The 26,246-nt window shown below is 40.5% G+C and overlaps 1 protein-coding gene across 2 annotated transcripts in view; it reads right to left on the bottom strand.

Moving 5' to 3' along the window:
* Positions 1–26,246, bottom strand: part of CNTN2 (contactin 2) — a 907,647-nt gene that overhangs the window by 244,590 nt on the left and 636,811 nt on the right. For both annotated transcript variants that reach the window (XM_044076798.1, XM_044076799.1), the window contains 2 exons: positions 17,869–18,019; positions 16,578–16,705 (listed from right to left, as the gene is read on the bottom strand). In XM_044076798.1, coding sequence (XP_043932733.1) covers positions 16,578–16,705; positions 17,869–18,019 — 279 coding nt within the window. The remainder of the gene's footprint in view (positions 1–16,577; positions 16,706–17,868; positions 18,020–26,246) is intronic.

Here is a 26,246-nt window from a genome sequence, read left to right as displayed (position 1 = left end):
AACAGTTTAAACTTTCAGGGCAATTGCAACTTCTTGACCACTGATATCAAGGATCTTTATACAGTGATCCCCCACGACCTTGGCATCAGTTGGGTCAGAGAGTTTCTCTCTTTAAAAGGGGCCCTATCATTTGAAGTAGATCTTATAGAATATTTGTTGGAAATTGTTCTACATAACAACATGCTGATCTTTAATGGTGAATATTTTCTGCAACAAACTGGTGTTGCTATGGGCTCCTCCTGTGGGGGTAGCTTTGCTAATTGTGTAATGGCGCACTGGGAGAGGGAATTCTTATTTAAGAGTTCCTTATACATAGACAAAGTTTTCTGGTACACTTGATTTTTGGATGACATATTCATCATTTTCAGGGGTGACTTAGGTGATGCAGAAAACATTGTCAATACTATTTCTGGATTTACATCATTCCTTAAATTTACATTTGAATTTAGGGTTGACACAATCTCCTACCTAGATGTTGAATTATCAAAGGATCTTATAAATGGAAGATATACAGCTAAGATCTTCAGAAAACCCACATACTCCAATACACTATTACACTTTAATAGCTCCCACCCATTTCACCAGAAAAAAAGCGATAATAAAAGGTCAACTTGTACGGGCTGCTAGGATGACCACACTACGCTCTGAATTCATGTCTGAATGTGAGACTCTTAAAAATATGTTTTTGAAGAGATGCTAACCTCTGGCACTAATAGATGACATTATAAATGAAGTCTATGAAAAAAGAGTTAGTGGTTGGTTCATCCCCTTATTGAATAAAACCATGGAAGTAACAATGGCATCACCCCTGAATGAGTTGGCAGTTAATGGTCTGGTTGATGTTATTGATGGGGAACCAAACAGATGCATGGTAGATGAGGTTGGTAATAAACATACCTTTAAATTTATTACCACTTTCTCCATGGATGCTGGGTCTGTACGAGACATCCTATTGAAAAACTGGAGGATCTTGTTGGATGACCCTTTCATCCAGCAAAAAATTAGTGCTACCCCTGTGTTGATTTTTAAAAGAGGGAATACCCTAAAGAATATGTTTGAAAATAATACCCATTAAAAGTGGGAATGGCAAAGTGTGGCAGGTGCAATTTCTGTAAATTCATGATGGTTGCTAATTCCTTTACTCTTAATAATGTAACATACCAGATTAGTGGTAAATACAGTTGTGAAAGTTGTGGTATTGTGTACATTGCCTTATGCCAGCGATGCAGAGGTTCTATATTGGGAAAACAGAGAGACACTTTAACTTGAGAGTATACGAACACCAATATGAATATTGGGAAAGCTAATACTATGAATGCTTTGGCCAAACATGTCTCTAATTTTTTCAACTACTTAATAATTGACAATGTCAGCAAGAATATCAGAGGAGGTCCATGGCCCTTCTGTTTAGAGGAGAGGGAGCTTTATTGGCACCTTATAGTTAATGCTTTTGCCAGTCCTGGCCTTAATGACCAGTGTTCTTTGAAATGTATTTTATGTTTAAAAGCTTTAGAAAAATAACTTTAATACTTACAAATGTTTTAAGTATATATTTTTGTGTTTAGTACATGTATTTGTAATTTTAAAATATGTATGACAGGTTGTGAAAATAGAAGTTATGTCCTTACCATAACATTCCATGTGGAGTGTTCATCTCATTCTTCTTACTACATGATGGGTTGGATCCTCGGCGCGCCGGTCCGCCTCTGCAAGCTCTGCATGCATCGAAGTCTGAGCCCAATCTAATACCACATCCCCCCCCCCTCTTTTTACTCTCATCTTTTCTTGCAAGCTAACCCTCCAGAGAGGAGAGCATCATACATATTACATATGTCCATAAAATAAATATATATTTATATATATATATATATATAAGAGATATATATATATATATATATATATATATATATATATATATATATATATATATAATATATATATATATATATATATAAAAGATATGTGCAGAGAAGCAGCAGAAGGATGATCCGAGCCAGGCATCAAGAGTGAGGAGGAAGGGAAGCGGGAGGGTGGAGGCAGGAAAAAGAATGGTAATGGGAACACTCCACAGTGTGTTCTATGGTCTATGTGTAACTTCTATATGTCGCCGATTTCAATGCCTTGTTCCTACTGCTCATACGTCTAGCGCTTGAGCCTCCTTGAACTCGAGGAGGCTGTTCCGGACGCTAGTGGGAACAAAGGGTTGCCCTGTCCCTAAACCCTAGACCCTAGTCTGAGAAAAGATGAATGGTGAATGTAACCAAGTAGCAGCCCTAGCAGCCGCTCCAGTGGTAGGCAGGCAGGCTGACCTGCATGAGGTGCCAAAGATGTAGAGCCTGATGTCGGATGGGTTTGTGCAAAAGATGCAAATTTGAAGATCCAAAGAACAGATTATACAATCCGTTAACCATGCTAACCACTCTTTAAAGGCAACTTTGGCCCTTGCTAGTCCAGTTTTTGCTGCAAGCAAGTGATCTTTGTTCTTGAATGCCTCTTCTTACATCTTTGTTCTATCCAAGTATGTCCTATTTTGTCTATGATTTGGAAAAGTGGGTAATTCAATTTGTTGGAGTGATTTTGAAGAAAGTGTAATTCAGGATGGACTGGATTTGTTAAATTAATACTCTTTTGGGAAAAAAATGAAAAATGAATTGGAAACAGCTCAAGAGTGAAAGAGTGAAAGATCAGTTAAGGGTGCTTGAATGAGAGAGCAGAAAGTTCAAGCACAGCCTATAGCTACCAAAATGGGGCAAAAGAGAGTCTTCTCTGTGGGCATGCTTAATGGGCAAGAAGAGAGATCTTCAAAATGGGGCAACATTAAGGAGATTAGGCAAAGGTGCCAAGGGGACATGGTGGTGACAGAACCATCTTCTCTGTGGGAAAATATAAGAAACCCTTTAGAAGTCATTTACAAATTTCTTCCACATGGAAATTTGAAATGGCTGCCAATTGAACTCTTCTGAATGGGTGCCTCTGGAACATTTAGCATAAAAAGGAGAAGCATTTGCGATTTAATAAATAAGTCTCCAAAAAACTCTAATATTTTATTCAAAAGAGCTGTAAAAGGATGTACTTGGTGTATTTGTTCATGATCCAAATCGCCCAATCCTGGTGAATAGTGGAAGTAGTGCTGCTAGATATGAGAAGAGTAACTGTGGGCCCGAACTGCTGGCTACAAAAGGAGAGAACCTGAGGGGCCAAGAATTGAGGTGGAGGGCTGCTCCTGGGGAGATGGGGAAGGGTCCAGGGTGGGGTTCAATAGAGTGAGTGAGTCAATAAGTGAGGCTCTGGGGTCAGCATGACAGGGTCTGTGGGAAGTGAATCCAAATGGAGGTGGCCAGCATGGGGTCAGGAAATTGGAATGGGGCAAAAGGGAGGTCTGGAGCTCCAAGGAGGAACACTTTCTGGAGAAACTTCTTGGTATACAGAGCAATGGAGGAAATGCGCATAGAGTCCACATGCGGCATAAACCAGGTCGCAGGAAGGGGTGTCCGAGGGCGTAAAAGAGCAAAAGCTACTCCTGCTATGCGGGCCAGGCTACTCGTGCATTTGCAGACCAAATCAGGCGCCACAGAGCGAAAAAAACTCTTCGATGGCTGACTGCTTTAGGGACCACTGCGGCGGCTGAGATTTGCTGCCATCATCCTGTCGGCTCTGCATAGCTTGACTGTTTGGTTCCCTGAAAGTTTAACAGATTCAGACCCACTGCCAGATGTTGTCTGGTTTCTCTGCATAGCTGATACTTGAAGTTGTAAAAGTGTTGCATGCACTGTACAGACACTCAATAGTGGTCAATCCGCAAGACTTCCCAGAGTGAGTTTCAGAGGGAGCAATTGCACTCAAGAGGCCCGTGGTACCCAGATTCAACTCGTAGTCATTGATGTGCAGATTGTGAAACACTGCCTCCATTCTGCCCCCACTGTATCAGGAAGCCAGTGTGGTGGGTCCCTATCTGTGAAGCCGTCTGGTGGTCAAACGTTAACCCTAATGAGAAGCACAAACGGGTCTCCCCTTGGAAGATTTGTTAAGCATGAAAGCAACCAGTTTATCAATGTTTTGTGCAAATTGGATATAAGAAGCTCTCCATTGAGGTGTAGTTGAGTTTCACCGATGTCTCTTGAGTAGCCTAGTTGTAGAATTAATTGATAGGGTGTTTCATTGCAATTCCAGAGGCAAGAGTGACCAGTTGATGGCTCAGTATTGTTTTACAGGAGAGAGTAGAAGACAAGATTAGAAGAGTTGATCCTTTTTGTCTCTGCTAGTAAATTAACTGATGATTTGTTAGGGCTGACGTACGGAGTTTAATTCTTGCTCCAATGGCTGGAAGTAGGTGTGATGATTGTTCTAAGGATTTTCCTAAGTGGCCTTGAATTGAAGGGTGAGGTCACAGATCTTCCGTGGGCCTGGTGGCCTAATAGTTGACAAAGGTGGCAGAAAGGGCGCAGTCATTTGGTATACGGAAACACCTGAATCCTTGGCTGCCTACAGTCAGATCGCTAGTACTGTGATGCATTTTGGTGAAGAAACCAAGGCTGAGGCTCTTGGCCACGGCAGGTTGGTGAATTGCCTGGGACTGGCCCCCAGGATGAAGCCAGTCGAACCTCTTGAAGTATTATATTTTTTGATCGTATGAGCACATGATAGGATCTCCCTTCTTTATTTTCGTATGGGAAGGTAAGAATGTAAGGATCGCCTGAAGCTTTCCTCCTCTGGAACTTTCCTGACGGTGGGTATGTCCGGAGATAGAAAGAATGGGCCTCCAGTCCCCTGTTTTGGAACTACCTGTCTTATTGAGTAGTTCCGAATCCTCCTGGTCCGCTGGTTGGGGTGATGGATTTCACTGGTTTGCTTTGGTTTTTTCTGAAGCTTTGGCCAGGATAAGATGTACATCATCTGATCTCATTTTTTATGGGATGAGATGTAGAAAGCGGGTATGTTGTATGGCCCCCCTCTGGGGACGCTTTTTCTGGAAGATTCGCAGTTATATTTTGCCCTGCTCCAGGAGGGTGAAAGGCCGCACTCGGGACCACCTCCCTGTCACCCCTTGGGCCTCCTCTGCTCTCAGGCTGGCTGGGCTTTTTCCACAGGGTCTCCCTCCCTGCAGATGTTGGCGGACCCCTCTGCTGCCAGAAGATGCTGCTGGGGGTCGAAGTACCATTTTCTGCCTCTATTGGCAGAGGGGCAGTCCTGGAAAGATCTGGAAGGTTTCAACCGTTTTCTTTTCCATTTTGCTTCCGTGGTGGGTACGAGTGCATTGGGGTTGAAACGGACGGCGACAAAGAGACGAGTCTTCCTCCTGTTCACACCGGGTAGGGTCTTCGGGCACCCGCCAGCCTTGCGCCAAAAAGGGAGGGGCAGTGACACCCAGGGCGTTGTAATTGCCATGTTTATCCAGGATTGTCTGGCGATCAAACTAGAAGTTGTAAATCTGATCAAGCAATGGCTGTTTAGGGCCTCAGCCTCATTGACGAAGTTAACAATAGATGTAGTGGGTGGAAAGCTGCGCTTCGTCACACTTGTCCTGACAGTTGCATCACTTTCTGAGGGATAGGTATCTCCAACTCTTTGTCGTATCCCCTGTAGACGCAGTAAAATTAGTCCAATAGTTCAGGATATGGACAGAAAAGCCGCTGAACTATCCTGGCCGCTCCAGCCAAATCCAAAAATCTAGAATCTCTTATTGTGAGGATGGAGTCAATCTGAATTGTTGCATCTGGAATTTCGAAAGACTCCGACATCTCATAGCATGACTTGGAACCACATCTGGTGGAACTGTGTCCATTGGTTCCGGGAGTATTTGAGAAGGTTTCTCTCATTTGGTTCCACCAGCAAAGACTGGTTCCTAGCATCCGAAGAGGACTCTCTTAGAAGGCCGGGCAAGTAAAGCGTATCCAGTAATAAGAAAGAATTATTCAGGAATACCGCGGCCTGGAGACTCATCCCTGTATAAGCAAAACTGACTCAACCTCTGTTTCAGGGACTCCGGGTCTTCTCTAAAAGAGACTCTTCTCACCAATACTTAGGAGGAGAGACATCTTCTCTCAGAAGTCTTAGGGACCTCGGAAGGCCTCTGGGTCAGAATCCAAGGTCTCCTCTTACACAATTGATCCCAAAACTTCTTTTCAGGGCACTCGAAGACGCCTCGCTGGGGAGGGACACCTCCATCCGTGGTTGAGGAGGTGGTCGGGGCACGCTGGATGGTCCCTGAGAAGTTGCACTGGAGGGGACGCTCCCCGAGGTCTCCCGAGGAATTGTTTCACTGCCCGGGTCCTGTGATCACAACACCGCCCAATCGTCGAACAGACCTCGGGGAGGAATCGAGGAATCTCGCTTTCCGGTCCCGATGGGAAGAAATTGTGAGGTTGGCAAGGTATCTAAGGGCTGAGTCCAGAGTCAATTGAGGCATCGACTGGCCCACTGAGGGGAGAGATAGACCTAGACGCCGAAGTCCGGAAGAAAATATCACCTCGGTTCGACGACCGGAGGGGACAGGACAGACCGTCGGCTGGAACGGAGTCGTGGGAGGTGAGAGGAACAGATGGGAGGAGCCTGTGGGAATTTATCGCACAATCAGGAATGCAGTTCTTCCTCGCTCCAAAGACGAAACCGGTCTCGAGGAGGAATGGATGGAGAACCCCGGGCTCTCTAAGTTGGACAATGGCTAGACCTTCCACAATAAATAAATCCATTGGACCACAATGCCCAATTGACAGAACGGTGGACGACCATATCGAGACAGAGAGAGTGCCGAGCTTGAATATGTCGGGGGAGGGAAAGCAAGACCGAGGAACCCGAGGGCGAAGCAGACCGCTTCCATCCACGGGTTCCAAGACTCGAGTCTGAGGAACCATTTTATCGAAGGAAACACTGCCCCGGACAGACGCACCGGCCCGATCTAACCTTTGCTGAAGAGCTCAAATGCATGAGGCACAAACCAGTTAGCTGACCTTGAGAGCGTCTTCGATCCAGGTCAGAAGACTTTGAGAGCTGCCGCTTGAAGGTTGAGACCCTCCCAACACATATTATTCAATAAACCCTCGAAAACCTTACTAAACCACCAAAACTAACAGATCAAACAAGTATCTGTAAGGAAGTTTAGAATAACAGATCAGGAACCGGCGGGAAACCCACACCCATTTAGACGTTTATAAAGGATACAAAACCCGACCTACCATATCAGACACGGCTGAAGTAAAAGACAAAACCACAACAGCAGTCAAATCATTATAAAAAATACAAACCCAGTAATTAAATAAACTCTGCTGGAAAAAAGAAGGGTTGTATAAATGTAAAACTCTACTGAGTAAAAAGAAGCCAGTAATCCAGCCTGTAATTCTTACCGATAGATGCAACAAGAGCCACACAGTATAAGAGAGAAAATCAAAAATAGTGAAGCAGAAATATCCAGAAATATAACAAATAAAGTTATATCTCCGACTTTAGACGCCAAGAACAGTTATAAATTGAAATTAGGCCAGCATCTTATTTTTACCTATTATAATAGTAATGTATATGAAGTGTTAATGGGGAGAATATGTCTTTAAATTGCTATTAGGGGAAGTGATGTCATTTTGTCTGAATTATTTATACTAGCTTTTCATGGTTTGTAACTGTCTGATGAAGTTCTTTCATTTGGTTTGGACGAAAGCGCTTACCTTGATTGTATAAATCCGTCTTGATTCTTTGTTCATTTTTTGTGGATAATCTGCGGATGTACCTTTGATGAACCTTGTGAAATGGGCACAGAGTAAGGAAATGCCTTAATTACTTTTAATCATTAATATCTGTCTACCCATGTACACAATTGCAAGAAGGTCAAAAAATGGGCTAAAATGGATCATAAAGTTGTGAAAATAACAGATTCATAAGAACTTATCAATGAATGAAATATTTAAGGTAGGATGGTAACTCTCAAGACTGTTGGGGTCCAGGGAAAATGGAAGAGTCTGATTTACAAAGACCACCCTTCGAAAACATAAAGACAAACTCACCAAAGAGTCATCTGGGTTTTTGCAGTAGTGCACATGTCCTTAGCTAAGTGCAGTGCACTGACTATAGTGTTGCTTTTTAGAAAGGTCAGTGGGTGTTCGCAGACTTGTGGTTACCACTCCACCCATACAGTATAAGAAGGAATCAGTACTGCAAACTAAACAAGGATATACATTTCGAGCCTCAAGAGCAGGAGCACACTCAAGCAAATCTGCAGTCTGCGGCTACCACTCCACCCATACAGTATAAGAAGGAATCAGTACTGCAAACTAAACAAGGATATACATTTTGAGCCTCAAGAGCAGGGTCAGTCCACCCAGGCATTCTACTTGTATGTTTTATGAGAGTAAAGCTATTACATTAGCAGTATTTCTTAGTAGTTCTCAGCATGCTAATAAAACTGACTGTTGTAGCCTTGTGTCACCCCCTCCCCCCAGCTAGTACAGTAATTCTAACTGTCCAATAGACAGTATACATTTAATTCAGATCCCTGTGACTAAATTAACCATCAAGCAGCCCTATCAGTGCTTTCTGCCTTAGTTTGTATCACTTGGAGGCTCACCTGTTTATTTGCATCTCTATACATTCCCCTTCATTGATAATGTATCCCCCTACTCTAATCTGTGCACAGACTGGTTACTAATCAGCAAGTCAATGTGATGACACACTCCCAACCTTAATAAACTTTGCTGTCACTTCTCTCCTTCACTTTACAGGTAGTTTGAATTATTACTTACCCCCTCTGAGGCCTTCACTGATTTCCACTGATTGCCTCTCTGTTTTTTTTTTTGCATTCCACCTGGTTTACACCCCTTGTGCTATCTCCCTCCCCCAATACTAAGTCTATATTAGACTCCTGCTGAGCATGGAGCCATCTTTAAATTTCTAATCTCCCACCAGGACACAAGTGCTCTTCAGCAATTACATTCTGCTTGCTGGTAAGCCATTAGACCTCAGGAATTTGTTTAAAGTGTTCAGATTTGTAAAGTAATACTTTTTTCTCTTGTCTTGGTGGGCTCTGCCCTGCTCCGTTTGCCCTCGCTAACGCTCAGGCTCTCTCTGCTCCCCTGCCCTGCCTCCTATTCTTTCCCACCTCCACTACCTCTACATTTATAGTAATCACAGCCACATCCACAGCTCACCCTCACATCACCTCCACCAATCACAGCTCCTCAAGTCATATCACATTATACCACACCAACTTACTCCACACAAAATACTCCCAATCACTCTCATTCCCACTAGGTATTTTTTACATCACCCACACTACTTCCCCAACCACATATAGTGCAACCCTATAATTCCTATTCAGACTCCCCACCTAGAACCAACTTAAACTTTATAACCATGACTATCACGCACCTAAGTCTAGTCTGTCTTCTCATAATTCTTTACAACACCACAAGTTATCACTCTAGCAATATCCCTAAACTTAGTAGCACAACACTACATTATGCACTCTCATATACAGACACCACACATTATAATAATATCTGCCCACAATTGTTCAAGAGCTACATAACAGACCAATTCAGAACTAAACACATATGCTCTCATTCCTACTCAAAAAAAGCACAATACTTTCTTACACTCCTCACCAAACTCCAACATCTGTATCACCATTTTAACAGCAGGCTCACCATAAGTGGGGATATCCACCCCAACCCAGGCCCAAATCCATCCTGTCCAACACAAACTGCTCCAACACAAATGTCAGAACATAACACCCCCACTTTCTTCATCCCTGGGCAAATCAACAACAGCAGCAAAATCAACCATCTTGTAATGCTAAATATTAATATTAGAAGTATCAAAAATAAAATTCCTGAACTCCAAGCCACAATGGCACACTACTCCCCAGACATAGTTGCTTTAACAGAAACCTGGCTAAATAAAAACATAGCTAACTCAGAAGTTCTCCCTACCAGCTACAATATCATTAGACAAGACAGACCACTTCATAAAGGGGGTGGAACTGCCTTACTGTACAAGTCCAACTTAACTGTCCGTCAATTACCAAACTCCTACCCCTCCCCCAATAATTGGGACATACTTATCTCACAACTTCAACTTCACCCTAAAAAGTTCATCACCACAATTGTAATCTATAGTCCACCTGGTAATACACCTGCTAGCCTTGAAGACTTCTTATCCTGGTGTACTTCCACATACTCACAAGAAACCCTTATTCTGGGGGACTTCAACCTAGATTGGTTCACCTGTATATCAGAACCACCAAGCAATCTAATAAATCTCCATGGCTACCAGCAGCTAGCCCAAATTCTAACTAGATGTGATAAAAAATCTAAAAGGGAATCCATCCTTGACTGGATCCTAACTAACAACCCCCATTGTACCCTCACACAGGCAGTCTCCCAGACACCTTAACTGACCATAACATAATATACTTTATATGTAGTAGAAAAAGCATATGCAAAACCACTAACTATATATCCACTAGAAACACAAAAAAATTCTCTCCTGAGGTCCTCAACACTCTGTAACTGTGACTGGACACCTCCTAAAAACCCTCCCAGTTGACCAGGCTGTAGCATATTTCAACAAAACATTTCTACAACACCTAGGCACTCGCTCCATTGTGCAAAATCAAGGTTAGAACCTCTATAAACCCCTGGCTCAGTAAAGAAATCAAACAAAGCTTCACGTCCAGAGACACTGCCTGGCTTTACTATAAAAAAAAAAAAAAACAAAGAAACACAAAGCCTAACTAAGTACCAAGAACTGAGCAACTATGCAAAAAATTGCATTAGGCTGGACAAAAAATCCTACTACACAACATTACAAACTAAATACCAACACAACCCCCAAAAATTTTGGAAAAATGTAAACCAGCTACTAAAATCCACCCAAAAGGCTACCCCCCAAACCAACGACCCCTGACATTAAAGTTCCCATCGAAACACAATTCAACTCCCACTTTGTGAACTCAGTTCTATCCTTAGTATCACAGGACAGTTCCTTCCTCACTAGCCCCCCAACAAAAACAACACTAATACAAGCTTTACCCTCAAAATGTTTTCCACCACTTCAATCAAAAGCATGCTCTCCAAACTAAAAACTTCATCAACAGCAGCCGACCTACTCCCCAGCTATTTCTTGAAATTCATAGCAGATGCTATTGCTATCCCAGTCTCCACTCTCATAAACAGATCAATTGATGAAAACTATGTACCCAAACTCTGGAAAATATCCTATGTTACAACCATACATAAAGGTGGGACCTCCACTGAACTTAATAACTACAGACCCATTGCTTTACTCTCCCCCCCTGGCCAAAATCCTAGAAAAATGCATCCATACCCAGATCCTAAACTATCTCCTAGACAGCAACATCCTGTCACCTACTCAGCATGGTTTCAGACCTGCCCATAGTACCACTACAGCCCTCCTCTGCTTCACAGACACAGTAAACCATCTCAAAAATGAAGGCCTACAGGTGTCAACTCTTTTTTTGGATATGTCCAAAGCATTTGACACAGTCTCACACCAAATCCTGCTAAACAAACTAAGCCAATATCACCTATCAAATTCCACTCTTACCTGGTTCCAAAGCTACTTAACTGACAGGTACCAAGCTGTGAAATGGGAAAATTCTCTCTCTCCTCAACTGCCCATAACTATAGGAGTCCCACAGGGTTCTATCTTAGGACCACTACTATTCACAGTCTTCACAAATGACCTCCATACCTCCACACAGCATGCATCTATCATTCAGTATGCAGATGACACTGCCTTAATCTGTGCTGCACAAAACATTCCCACCCTTCTGCAAACAACTCAACTAGCATTCTCTGATGTTGAAAACTACCTTACCAAAGCCCAACTTATCCTCAATCCAAAGAAAACTCAGCTTATGATTATAAACAGTTCTAACAAAAACACTGATAACAGTCAATTCACTATCTACTCCACAAATGCTACTCCAATCACTCCAGTGGCACAGGCTAAGCTATTGGGAATAACCATAGACTCCCACCTAAAATTTGATAGTCATCTCAACTTAACTATTAAAAAAGTACATGCCAAACTGGGATCATTCTACCGTATCAATCCATTTCTTACCAACAACATAAGATCAGCCATTGCTCGCTCCCAACTTCTAACCACCCTACTCTATGCATCTTCCATTCTGACTAATCTCAACAAAACTGAACTAAGCAAAATGGAAGCCTGTTATGACAGAATTGCCCACTTTGCTGCAAATTACTCATATAGAACTCATCAATGTACTGCTTTGAGACAGCTCCACTGGCTTGAACTACCCAACCTCCTAACTTACAATCAGCTATGCCTCTGTCATTCTATCTATTACCTCCCCAATAAGTGTCCTGCCCTCAAAAACCTAGTACAACATCACTCAGCCAAAAGGCCTCTTAGATTATCAAGCAAACTACTACTAGAAGTCACCAACAGCTACAATAGCTTTGGAGATGTGCTATACAGTAGTTCAGTGGCTAAAAAATGGAACTCAGTCCCCACTAGCATTCAAAACACATCAACCAAAGCCTCCTTTAAAGACCTCATCAGGCAACATCTCAAGCAAAGTTGGTAGTGCCATGATTGCTACCCAGGCTAGTGAAAGTGGATAAGGTATACATACTAAATCTAGAGTACTTGATAATAGTTTTCAATCTTACTCACAAACACTGGCTAATCTACAATGTATGTACTGTACCTGTGTACTATGTATGTATTCTACCTATGTTCCAAATTTCAGCTGTACACCACAAATCTATTAATTACCTTTATTTTTAAATTAATATTTTTTGTTTGTTCTCTCCACTGTAACTGTTGATGTGCTGCATACCACTGCAAAAACTTGTCTTTTGTAATTTGTGTGTATACTGATCATGTCTAACTAAATGTATCTGTAATCTTTCTTTGTGGAGCTTTTCTCCATGGGCCTCTGCTGAAAAAGGGCCTTTCTGGCTCAATCAGACACCCCCGGTTAACAAATGTAAAATAAATAAGTAAATAAATAAATTACAATAACCAAGGTAGTATACGCTGGGGTTTTGAGCATGTTAGAACATTCACTAAGCCAAGTTTCCTATTTCAAATTGTTGAGCTGCTCCGAACATTCTGAGTTAAAGTTTCCAAAGATGATGATATAAGCAAAAGGTCTTGCTCTTCACAACAGCCTTATTCTCTTTTTCTATTTCAGAGACAGATGAAGGGATGCCCCATCCACTGGATGTCCTATCCTTAAATTGGATTAGTTTAAGCCTCTTTAATTTCTGCTTTCCTGTTTGCTTTCCTTTTCATATCTTCTTTTTTGTATATTTTTCACAGTTTAAATTAGCGTAATGCACATTATTCAGGTCTACTTCAGTTTACCAAGACTAGACTGCCCAGTGCTAAACCTGCCAACTTTAGATTCCCTCAAGCTCATCTGATCACCATATACAAAATTCAGAAATATTTTAACTTTTGCAGGAGAGCTGCATCTCCTGTACCTCAATGTGAAGCTATGCAACCACACCCATGATTTCTATATGTGCTCTGTCCAAGGTCATACCATCTGACAGAAAAGGGAAATATAATTATTTAATTTTCTGTGAGCAGGTGTGACCTTGAAGGTAGTATATTTAGAGATCAGGGATGTAGGGCAAAGACTGAGGATGCAGTGCTTTTGTCAAAAAAAAAGTACAGCATTACATTTAAGTTCATATAAGATATTGATCAAAGGCCAGCTCAATGATCACAGCCTACCACAGAGATGAAATGCAAAATAAAACAGCTTGTGAACTACTACAGCATGTTGTAACACTGAAAGTGATAAACTAAACAGATTGATACAGTTCATCTGGATATCTCATAAGGTTCTTTTTTGCAGATGTCTAGTCTCCCTCAAACCAAGTGGGGAGGGAAGATTTTCTCCAACACCCCTGAACATGGACTTTCAACTCTTTAAGTGCACATGAGGAAGAGGACTGAGACTGTGCAAAGGATGAGACTTCAATCTCACACACTCAAAGTAGATATTATGGCTCAGAGACATGACAAAAATAGAACAGTTTTTATTTCCTTTCAGAAATTATGTAGTTTAAAAGTTATATATAGACGTTTGTGCATGTGTGGGAGTTCAGCCTCCTATATGGTACTTGTGACGACCATGCCCTGGCCAGCAATCAAGGAGCCTCAATCCTCATGACCAACACCAGGAAGGTCATCTCCTAGAAGAGGAAAGGATAACTAATACACACAGTAAAGTACAATTTGCCTTAAGTGCACACAGAGATCACAGTCAGTCTGGGGCTGGTTGCTCCCTTGCTCTCCAGGTCCCCAGTAAGACTCTCCACTGGCATTGCTATAGGGCCCAGATCACAGCCTAGCTGGCAAGCTAACCTCAGTACCCTCTCTGTTCAACCAGTACTTTGTGTCCCTGCCCAGGTAGCTGACACACCACACACACTTTGAGATAAGTATTTATACAACTTCACAGACACTCCTGGGAAAGGCTGACACAGATTCTCTAGCTGTGCCCCTTTACCCAGACTAGGTAGTAATTTCTGCCACCACCAGCTAATATTATCAGCTATCCAAAGGCCCTTAAAAAGGTCTCCAATTATTACTGTGCAATATTATTATCCAATTGGTAATGTGACTATTCAGTCTAAGCCTTATTAGAGTGGCCTATTATGATAACCTCTATAAATATACAATGTACTCTAGAACCTACTTCTCTACACAAACCAGCCAATGGTAAAAGTTTTTAAAATAGTTAATAATAAATAATTAAAACACAAGACAATACTACTACACCGCAGAGATATCTAAGAGTTCAGAGATCACACAGAAACTTAAAACAATACAGTAGGATAGGTCTGATATCAAAGAAAAACACTTAATCTAACTTAGTAATCTTTAACTAATCTTAAGAGAAAACATAGTGCTATAATCCTATTTACAGACATATAGAGCATAAGCAGTGCTGGGTTGATGGTCCAAGACAAATGCTTTTAGTCTCTCACTGAACAATTTTAAAACACTAACAAACAGCTCTGCTAAGGCCCTCCCAGATTACATCATTTTGACACTTAGGTTTTCCAAGTTTTCACATTACATCATCTTGACACTTAGTCTGGAGTTCCCAGGCAAACAAATTGCATTATTTAGCAAGCTAACACCTGCTCAGGAAACTACAACAATAAAAGACATTTCACATGTATACTCTAACAATTATTCCTTCAGTTAAGACAATAGAAAGAATGTGTTTAGCCAGACACTTCGGCACCATTTTAGATAATTGTAACTTCAAAGAACATTTGAAATTTTGGCTTGATTTTCCTTACAGCAGATGGCAATGTTGCAACAATCTTGAAGTTCACATTTTACAGTGTTTTCTTTCATTTAAAAACACAAGCTTGTATTTTACATTTATTTATACAAATGATAGAATTATGTATCAAATTCTATTTGACTAGGCTGTCGGCCTTTGCCCATCTTTCCCCAATCTTCACAGAACTGAGCAGGGCCTGGCAAGTATTATCATCAAATATTTGTTTCTAAAGTACACCCAAACAGTGTACCTATGCTGTACTGATGAGGTCACAAAAATCCTGAAACATGAAAGGCTACAGCTAGTGAGGTTTGGCTTAACTGATCTGAATATACCCATAAAGACTTAAAAAGTAAAAAAATCATGGGCATTCAGAATCCATGTAGCTTAAATATTGCTATGGCCTTAAGGAGTAATTTGTATATATCCAATAGGCCTCTACAACAGGAGGTTTAAAATATTATACAGTGAAGGCTCTAGCACTACAGGTGGTTTAAGGTATTTCACAGTGAAGGCTCTAGTACTACAAGAGGTTTAAGGTATTACACAGTGAGGGCTCTAGCACTACAGGAGGTTTAAGGTATTTCACAGTGAAGGCTCTAGCACTACAGGAGGTTTAAGGTATTTCACAGTGAAGGCTCTAGCACTACAAGAGGTTTAAGGTATTACACAGTGAGGGCTCTAGCACTACAGGAGGTTTAAAGTATTTCACAGTGAAGGCTCTAGCACTACAGGAGGTTTAAGGTATTTCACAGTGAAGGCTCTAGTACTACAAGAGGTTTAAGGTATTACACAGTGAAGGCTCTAGCACTACAGGAGGTTTAAGGTATTTCACAGTGAAGGCTCTAGTACTACAAGAGGTTTAAGGTATTACACAGTGAAGGCTCTAGCACTACAGGAGGTTTAAAGTATTTCACAGTGAAGGCTGTAGCACTACAGGAAGTTTAAGGTATTTCACAGTGAAGGCTCTAGCACTACAAGAGGTTTAAGGTATTACACAGTGAGGGCTCTAGCACTACAGGAGGTTTAAGGTATTACGCAGTGAAGGCTCTAGCACTACAGGAGGTTTAAGGTATTACACAGTCAAGGCTCTAGCACTACAGGAGGTTTAAGGTGTTAAACAGTGAGGGATCTAAGTTGGCTCAGTCTTTCTCACAGGTTTTACTTAATGGTTTGATTACTTACTAGTTAATGATCCTCATCAGGAGCCTTGAAAGGTTATACTGATCAGGTAACAGTATGAAAGGTAAGTTTTTCCCTCCAAATATTCATGTTCTACACATACCTCGAACTGAGAGGGTCCCAGTGCTGTTGGCCTTTCCCAAAGAATTTTCTGCAAAACATGTATATTTGCCTTCATCTCTTTTGCTGATATTTTTAATCCACAAGCTACCATCCAAGGTAATCACTGTACTGAAACACAAGAAAACCAAACAAATGTTTTAGTTACACTCAACTACACTTCACATGATGTGCAACAACACTAACCCCACTGAAATTATCACACTGCTGGCTGTTAATAAAAATTCTAAATGAAGTGATGCAAATATTGTTAGAGCACTGTATTGTACTATAATTAATCTTTTGTCATACAGTGATGCAGATATTGTTAGAGCACTGTATTGTACTATAATTAATCTTTTGTCATACAGTGACACAGATATTGTTAGAGCACTGTATTGTACTGTAATTAATGTTTTGTCATACAGTGACAAAGATATTGTTAGAGCACTGTATTGTACTATAATTAATCTTTTGTCATACAGTGATGCAGATATTGTTAGAGCACTGTAGTGTACTATAATTTATCTTTTGTCATACAGTGACGCAGATATTGTTAGAGCACTGTATTGTACTTTAATTAATCTTTTGTCATACAGTGACGCAAATATTGTTAGAGCACTGTATTGTACTACAATTAATCTTTTGTCATACAGTGACATAGATATTGTTAGAACACTGAATTGTACTATAATTAATCTTTTGTCATACAAATTCATCAACAAAGATAGATTATATGGTCATTGATTCTGTCTGATGTCTGTGAAAAGCTGACCTAATCTGCATTTGTTTTTAAATAAAGTGCAGTTTTGTAAGCAATAATGGTTAGCAATGAAGACTCTTTACAAACCCATTTTTTCTTGTATATTGACACTGATTATACTATGAACTGTAGGAGATGTTATACTCTTCTTGACATAGGACACTAATATACTTTCAGATTCCTTTTAATTTACAACTGTCTCTGCTGACAGGTATATCAGCTAAAACAAATCCGGTTAATTTGCACAAACGAGGTAGATTTCCACAAGATATGTTTTTCAGAAGGGCTTCAAACTCTTAGATCTAAATGGTGTTTAAAAGCAATTCTTATTTTTTTTTAAAGCTGAAAGGTTGTATTAATTTAGAAGTTGCCATGTATATTCCTGTTCTTCTGCATAATATTCATTGCAGTGACATTTTAGATAAGACTTCATATATTACCTGCTATTGAGGCAGATATTAAATGTGGCAGTGTTCTGACCGCTTATTACATTTCTTCACATGATGGTAAATAGAAGAGATCTGTAACTGACCTGGAACTGTTAGTCAGCAGTTCAGTTCCTTTACTCCAAAAGATCAGAGGTTTCGGTGCTGCTCTTGGCTGACATTTAATGAACACTTCCCCTCCACGTGCTGCTGGTATTAATGGCCTCACTGGGGTCATTCGGAAATCAGGAGCGAGGACTTTTTATAGCAGAAAGAAAAACAAGAAGATAATGTTACATTATGACTAGTAGAAAAAAGAAGGTTTTCTTTCTTTATTTCTTTCTAAGCAAATAATTTGAAATACCACACTAACATTTTAAATGGCAGTGCCCAAAGGCAAACAGCACAGAAACAGCAATGAACAGGTGTTCAATAATTAGTTAAATAAATGTGAAATTAAAGAACTTTGCAAGAGTAATTTGTTCATTTATGCACAAGCCTGCATGTTTGTAGTTACTGTTATAACACTGGCCCTAAACAATGAAACGAGTATTAAAATAATCACCAGTGCCATAAGGTGCCCAAATTGCCCTCTGAGTAATGAGTTACACTAAGCATGCCAGAGATTCCAGAAGCTGCATATGACAGAATCATTGCAATTTTATGCCCATCTCCCTACACCACTTAACTACAGTCAGCTGTCTGGACATCATACCCTGGGCAAGGAAGAGAATTGTTTTATGGCCATCTCTTTTCTTTCTAAAAGAACATAATATACACACAGCCACTTGCGCAGAATGTTAATCCCACCCAAAGACAAAGATGTGTGTTGGATGTACAATAGAAGACCCTTGGCCCTCCTGCAAGAAAAAAATCAGACTTATTCACTATTATTCATTAGGCCTTCCTTTGCAGCATTCCAGAATCTGTGTCTTCAGAACCCCAGGTGGATGCCACATCATAGCATACCTGGTCTGGTCACTGTTTAGTTCTTCACTGTACCAAATGTTATTCTGCTTTCACAACAGTTCATTGACTGAACATAAATGGTGCAGAATTCAATGCATCAAAAAATTATATTTGTTTTTTGCAGGGGATAGCTCCCCTATACCCTATTTCCCCTCAAACTTATATATACCAACTGCAGTTTAGGACAAACATGAAGAGAAATAACCTGTCAAAAAGAAAGGTATCACAGTTGGTGCATACTTAAAAAACAAAACAAAACATATCAGCAGTGATTTCCTATTGAAAAAAGCAACTCTGAAGTTTAACTTTGCAGACCTGAACTTGCCAGCACCCCACTTAGTTTGTAATCAAGAAGCAGTAGAGAAGCCTACTGGTCTAGTGTCATTGCCGTGGGCATGCTTATCGATGTTGCCGCTGTTCTTTTTTACCCTCCCCCCCATTTCATTTGTTACATTAGCAATGTGATGTTTTACTGAGCTCCATGACCGGCAGCAATGCACCAGTTGTGTGTATTGCACTCCCATGTTTTATATTGATAGTATTCATGTCTGTGGCATCTTTCAAATTTTGAATTTATGTCTTAAAATGAAGTGTTTGTAAGTAAACTTCTGTGCACAAAAGCATTAACAGGAAATTTAAAAAAAAGATAATTATTTTAGAATGCATCAGTCCACTTCATCCAGTAGCATGATAATTACAGCATACCCCAAACATGAAGCTGTTACAGCCCTCAATAAGTTACCCTAGAAATGTTGGAAAATTAAAGATTTAGCCGTTGAAATGACAAATACCTTCAAAACATGTTTCTGAATGCCCAAGAATCCTTACAGGCTAGTCTATGATATTTATACATAGCCGTTTGTGCATGAGGACATGCATGAACACAAATAAATTAGGAGTGTAGTTTCATCAACTAGCATGCTCGTCAACCAGGAGACATAAGAAACTGCTAGATCATAGAATACTGAGAGTAGGAAACTTTCCTTTTTCCCAGGTATTGTCTAATCACAGCTGTATTAGTTATTTAACAAATGAGCAGAGATGAAAAATGAAGTAGTCACTGTTACTTTATAAAGATAAATAACTTTTACATATAGAAACTGCTGTCCTTTTCCCCCAAGTTAATTTAATTCCAACAAGTGAACCTACAAAACTGTTCAGCATTAAAGAATATACATTTTAGGTATAGTGATGACATAAGTAATCATATAACAGTTTAAGAGGGGGAAAACAGGCAAAAGGCAGATCCATATTTGATAACTGAACATTTGAAAACTGTATGTGGAGGTAATGACATCTTCAGAGCTCATGAGGAAACTGTTTTCACAATCTGAGAGATGAAGCTCATTGGTTTACTATAAATGTTCTATCATTAACATAAAGACACTATTTCACTTTATCTCAAATGTACTCACATACCCAAATATGGCATTCTTAAACAATTTAAATCCTTTTAATGTAGTAAATTCCTACTAGTAGTGTGCCTACTAGTTCATCACTTACCAGCGAATATGTTATTACACATATCCACCAACAATATACTCTGTTGCTTCTGTAAGTCTCTTTGGTTAGATAGTTTTTACATTTTTGCTGCCTCTTCCACATATTATGCATTACTTCACTTACTATTATGCAGCTTACATTCAGAAAACTTTAATTTTCTGTTCTACAACATACAATATTGTTCTGACACTTACAGTTACTCATTTGATTATGACATTTCTAATCAGATGAATTAGATTATGATCTTAATTCCTGCGTCATAAAATTTCTCATTAATTCTAAAATCACGCACACACAAGCACACACACACACACACACACACACACACACACACACACACACAGATATACATATATATCTATATCTATTCAGTATCTCAAAATTCATATGGTCGAGACCATATGATCAAGTTTTTGAAAACTCAAAGGTTTTGAATGGAGATCGCGGTACAGTGTGGATCGGGAAATTTACTCTTTTCTTCACTGTAGTGTGATTTCGGAATTGGTATATATATATATATATATATATATATATATATATATATATATATATATATATATATATATATATATATATAAAACATTTGCAGAGGGTGTGGAGGGCACAGTGGGGCTTTCCCCTGTATAAATGTAAAAAAAGTAGATTTTTGTCTTATTTTTTTGATGTTCAAGTTTTTGGAAGCTCAGTCATATGGTCTCGTCTGTATGAATTTTGAGTTTCTGAAAACTCTATCATCTGACATAGATGTATATCTATGTATATATATATATATATATATATATATATATATATATATATATATATATATATATGGATTACTATCAAAATGTCTAGGTGACTTACCTTGACTGTGACAAGTTCGAACACGGAGGAGCAGAGAAGCAAAACTGGGAACACAATTCCTGTTGACTTTAAAACATTGATACATAGCTTGTGTTTTCAGTTTTGAGCATCAGTGCTTTGAAGTGCATCACACTACAGTGGGGATCAGGAAAATTACCCTTTTCCTCACTGTAGTACGAACTTGGAGTTAGAATATATAAGTAGCAAGAGGTGTGGGGAGTGCAGGGGGTGTGGGGGGTGCAAAACAGTATGCAATTCTCTGCATCATATTGTATGTTTTTTTCTGGATGGTGAGTGGTCAAATCGACATTCTGAGCAGTTGGGTGGATGGTTTTTCATTGTTTTGGGTAGGTGATGTGCATAATCGAGGTAAGTCACCATGACATTTTGATAGTGAGATCTATATATATATATATATATATATATATATATATATATATATATATATATATAAATACCAAGTTAGAATTTAATTTGTAAAGCATGTTCTTTTACTTTAGATAATAAAAACAGTTTGTAAATGGTTTTGTTCAGTAATGTTCCAAATAGTGTTGTTGCTAGTTAAAAAATCTTATAATTATCCTCATATTTTTGGGAAAATTTAAATTTTACAGGAGCTAGTTCTTTATCTACAATGCTGCAGAATATCTATGTATCATGGTAGTCAGATCATGAACTGCCTATCTTACAGCTTGTGGATTTTTAAGAAATCAACAAATGCAAATGTTTCTTACAGTGCTAGGTCTTTTCAGGCTTGTTGGCTGTTGGTGAAGCACCCTCCAAGAGGAAAAAACGCTGAGAGAAGAAGGGAGCCACTTTTGAGATTTTAAGTATTTTTTCTCTGTTTATTTGCTAAGTTTTTCTGCATAGCTGCCTAGCTTGAGCATTTTCTGGCTTGTTAAACTAGATTTCTGTATTAGTAGCTGTATTTAGAGCACAACCAAAAGCTGTTTGCTGAATTTCCTGTTTGCACTTAATTTTAAATCGTTTTTTCTTAAAACTTGCATATTTTCTGTCCTTGACCTAGCACTCTTGTGTGGGGTCATTTACTGCACTGTTATAACTTGATATTACTTGTGAACCTCTGCTATCTCTGTAAAAACAAAACAACAAAAAATCTTGCTTTTTTCCCACTTTTCTGAGAGTTAAAAGTTCAGTTACAGGCTTGCTGTTCCTGAACTGTTTGAAAGTTTCTGTGAGGCCATTTTTGCTTGGGCTGAAGGAGGGTCTCTCTGTTGATCAGTGGCAGTGACTAACTTTGAGCAGCTTCCCTGCCCCCATAGAGGTGGTTACTGACTTGAAACTGTAGTTTTATTGGCCACTAGGGGTCATTTCCATAACTCCTTCATCTTCCTCTCTTAAAACCTAGTTGCCTCGTGGTTTGGGCGTCTTTTCAGGCTTGTTGGCTGTTGGTGAAGCACCCTCCAAGAGGAAAAAACGCTGAGAGAAGAAGGGAGCCACTTTTGAGATTTTAAGTATTTTTCTCTGTTTATTTGCTAAGTTTTTCTGCATAGCTGCCTAGCTTGAGCATTTTCTGGCTTGTTAAACTTGATTTCTGTATTAGTAGCTGTATTTAGAGCACAACCAAAAGCTCTTTGCTGAATTTCCAGTTTGCACTTAATTTTAAATATTTTTTCTTAAAACTTGCATATTTTCTGTCCTTGACCTAGCACTCTTGTGTGGGGTCATTTACTGCACTGTTATAACTTGATATTACTTGTGAACCTCTGCTATCTCTGTAAAAACAAAACAAAAAAATCTTGCTTTTTCCCACTTTTCTGAGAGTTAAAAAAGTTCAGTTACAGGCTTGCTGTTCCTGAACTGTTTGAAAGTTTCTGTGAGGCCATTTTTGCTTGGGCTGAAGGAGGGTCTCTCTGTTGATCAGTGGCAGTGACTAACATTGAGCAGCTTCCCTGCCCCCCGTAGAGGTGGTTACTGACTTGAAACTGTAGTTTTATTTTCCCTTTTGGGTCTATTCCTGCTTCTTTCCAGCCCCTGCTATCAAGCACGCTTTAACGTGCTTTAGCGCGATTTAGCACAGAGTTGCCACTAGAGCAGCATCAGGCAGCGTCGGTTAAACAAGGTTAAACTCTTTCTGGCTCCAGAAAGTCTGTTCTTCAATTTTTCCCTTAGAACTGCTCTGTTAGGAACCTAAACAGTTTACACCTACACTAAAAAGTGCAGCACTTGTTCCAAATAGCTTTTCTTCTCAAAAGCTCAGCACTTGTCTTATAAGCATATCCCTTGTCTTATAAGCATTCTCTTTGCAGGTCAAGCACTCCTATATTATACAAATCTCTCACTAGCAAAACCCCCAGGAGTGCCCACTTCCCTGCTAAGCCCACTACTTTTCTGTCTCATACCAACTCATAATTCTTTCTAGCATGTCGAAGGGTCAGATGCTGGCATCCTCTCCTGCCCAGTTGGTGAATCTGGGAATTCTGAGACAATGTTACAATTGCCTCATGTACACGGACAACCCTCTCCTCCTCCCACGTAACACTAACACTTGTGAGAGATGCAGCTATTTAGCCAGACTGGAGGCTGAGCTCTCTCAACTCAGGACTGGCAAGACCAGGCAGGAGGAGAAGGCAACTACACACACCACAATACCAGTCTCACATAACTCAACCACACCACTGAATCAAACACATAAACACACTAAGACATACTCGAGGCTCTGAGTAAAATTTACCTAAACAGCAGAGGCCTCCAAAGCAGACACCCAAGCAACTGCAAACTCAATACACCACACAAACAACACATAAACAACAAAATCAGTGTGCAAAGCAGTCACTGCCCTTAAGGCCAAATACAACACCAAACATACTTGTCATAGGTGACTCCATAGTCAGACACACTGACATCCCGCTCACCAGACTGAGTAAGGAGAAGGTCACAGTAAGCTGCCTGTCGGGCGCTAGAATACACCACATAACACAAGCACTCAGGTCTCTCAACAGCAGGTACAAGTACGACTCAGTCATTGTCCACGCTGGTGTCAACGACCTGAGATGTACCTCCTTGGACTACATGAAAAGAGACATTGAGGAGCTCTCTGATTATGTAGTCCAGGCAGGTATGACCCTGACCTTGAGCAGTATCCTACCTTCACCTAGAATGATGCCACAATACAGTGATAAGATGATCAGCTTTAATAATTGGCTTAAATTCTGGTGTCATTCAAAGGGGATCAATGTCTGTCTGCCTGGGATGACATGCTGGACAAGCCACGCTGCAAGGGACGGCTTGCACCTGTCACCCCTAGGCTTCGGATATTGGCAAAGGCTCTTGCCACCCCCATAGTGCCTTTTTAGGCAAGGCTCAAATTCTAAACCTACCACCCTAGAACACAAAAAGTAAAAAACTAAGGGTAATGCTGCTCAATGCCAGAAGTCTCAATCTCAAGATGCACACTCGAGGCCCTTCTCAGTATGGAGAACATCGATGTCTGTGCTGTGACAGAAACCTGGTTCAAGGCTCCTGAGAGCACCCCAGCACTATCAGGTTTCACCTCATATCATGCGTTCCGGCCCCAAAATCCGGACAACACCAAGAAAGGAGGGTGTCCATATTCATAAAGGACACCCACACCTCAAGGTTGGTGGCAACGCACGATGCATCGGAGACCATCCAGGTGCAATTAACCATAGGCAAGACTGCTCTGCAATTTGTAGCATGTTACAGGCCACCCTCTCAAACTCAGGAACCTCACATGGCCTTCCTGAAAACAATGGAGGGGATAAATGTATCTCCAAACACCATCATACTAGGTGACTTCAACTACCCTAATATAGACTGGGAACACTACTGAAGCCCAAACACTCTAGCCCAAAGGTTCTTGGAGTTCATAAACTCAAATGCCATGGAACAACTAGTCACCATCCCCACAAGAGGAGAAAACATACTTGATCTCATCATCACGAACATGGGATCACAATGTTCAACACCGGAAGTATACCCCTCACTGGTGAGATCAGATCATAAACTAATCTCGCTGGAGGTCCTCATCCCGCCCCCACCTGAAAAAAAAAGACCACAGTGAAAAACTTCTCAAAAGCCGACTTCACACTTCTAAAAACTAGTGTGGTCTCCTTTAAGGCCCCTGAGCCAGTGGTAAACATTACTCAAACCGCTGAATCACTTGCAAATGCCTTCTACCAGCACCTACAGGACTGCATGGATCAGGCAATCCCAAACAAAACTAAGACTCTTTGTACCAAAGGCAAGCGTCCAGTCTGGTGGACCCCAGCCATAAACAAGCTCTACAACAAAAGGAGGAAGCTACTACAAGATGGAGCAAAATCCTTGAAAGGTAAGACACCTTTGATCATTATAAGTAAATAAACTAAGAGCTCTCATAAAATCATCCAAGGCAAATTTTGAGAGAAAAATCGCCAAGGACTCAAAAGACAATCATAAGGCCTTCTTTAGCTATGTTAGAAACCTAGGAGGAAACTCCCAGATATGCTCAGAATTAGTTCAAAATGATGTGAAGATTACTGAACCTACACACATTGCCAACATACTGGCTGACAAGTTCAGTGCAAACTTCTCCCCCCCAAAAGGAGAGATATCTATACCAGAGGATTGTAGCTCCCAAACATCTCCAACGCCCAGGTGAGAACTGCTCTCTCCAAAGCAAAAAAACACAGCATCCATGGGACCGGATGGTGTCCCCGGCTGTGTGCTCCACGAACTCAATGAGGAATTAAACCCGCAGTTAGGACAGCTGTTTAATCTTAGCCTCACCTCAGGATACGTACCCAAGGAGTGGCGCCGCGACTGTGGTCCCACTTCACAAGGCGGTGCCTCCACTGACCCTGGAAATTACCGTCCCATTAGCTTGACAAGCCTTATCTGCAAAGTCATGGAGAGGATCATAATGGAACTCATAAATAAAGACATAGGGAACTTGCAGACTTAGGATCCAACCCAGTTTGGCTTTGTCAAAGGCAGATCATGCCTTTTAAACTTGGTTGACTTTTTCGAGACAGTCACCAAGGCCATTGATGAGGAAAGGCAGTCCATACAGCCTACCTTGACCTGGCAAAGGCCTTTGACACAATACCCCACTCAGGTATCATCGAAAAACTCATCAGCTTGAATGTAAACCCATACATCACAAGATGGGTTGCAAACTGGCTAAGTGACAGAACCCACAGGGTCA

This window comes from Protopterus annectens, chromosome 7.part0, assembly GCF_019279795.1.
Source record: "Protopterus annectens isolate FY-2018-M chromosome 7.part0, PAN1.0, whole genome shotgun sequence".
In the NCBI taxonomy this organism is placed as follows: Eukaryota; Metazoa; Chordata; order Ceratodontiformes; family Protopteridae; genus Protopterus; species Protopterus annectens.
This window is presented reverse-complemented; position numbering and strand designations above follow the sequence as displayed.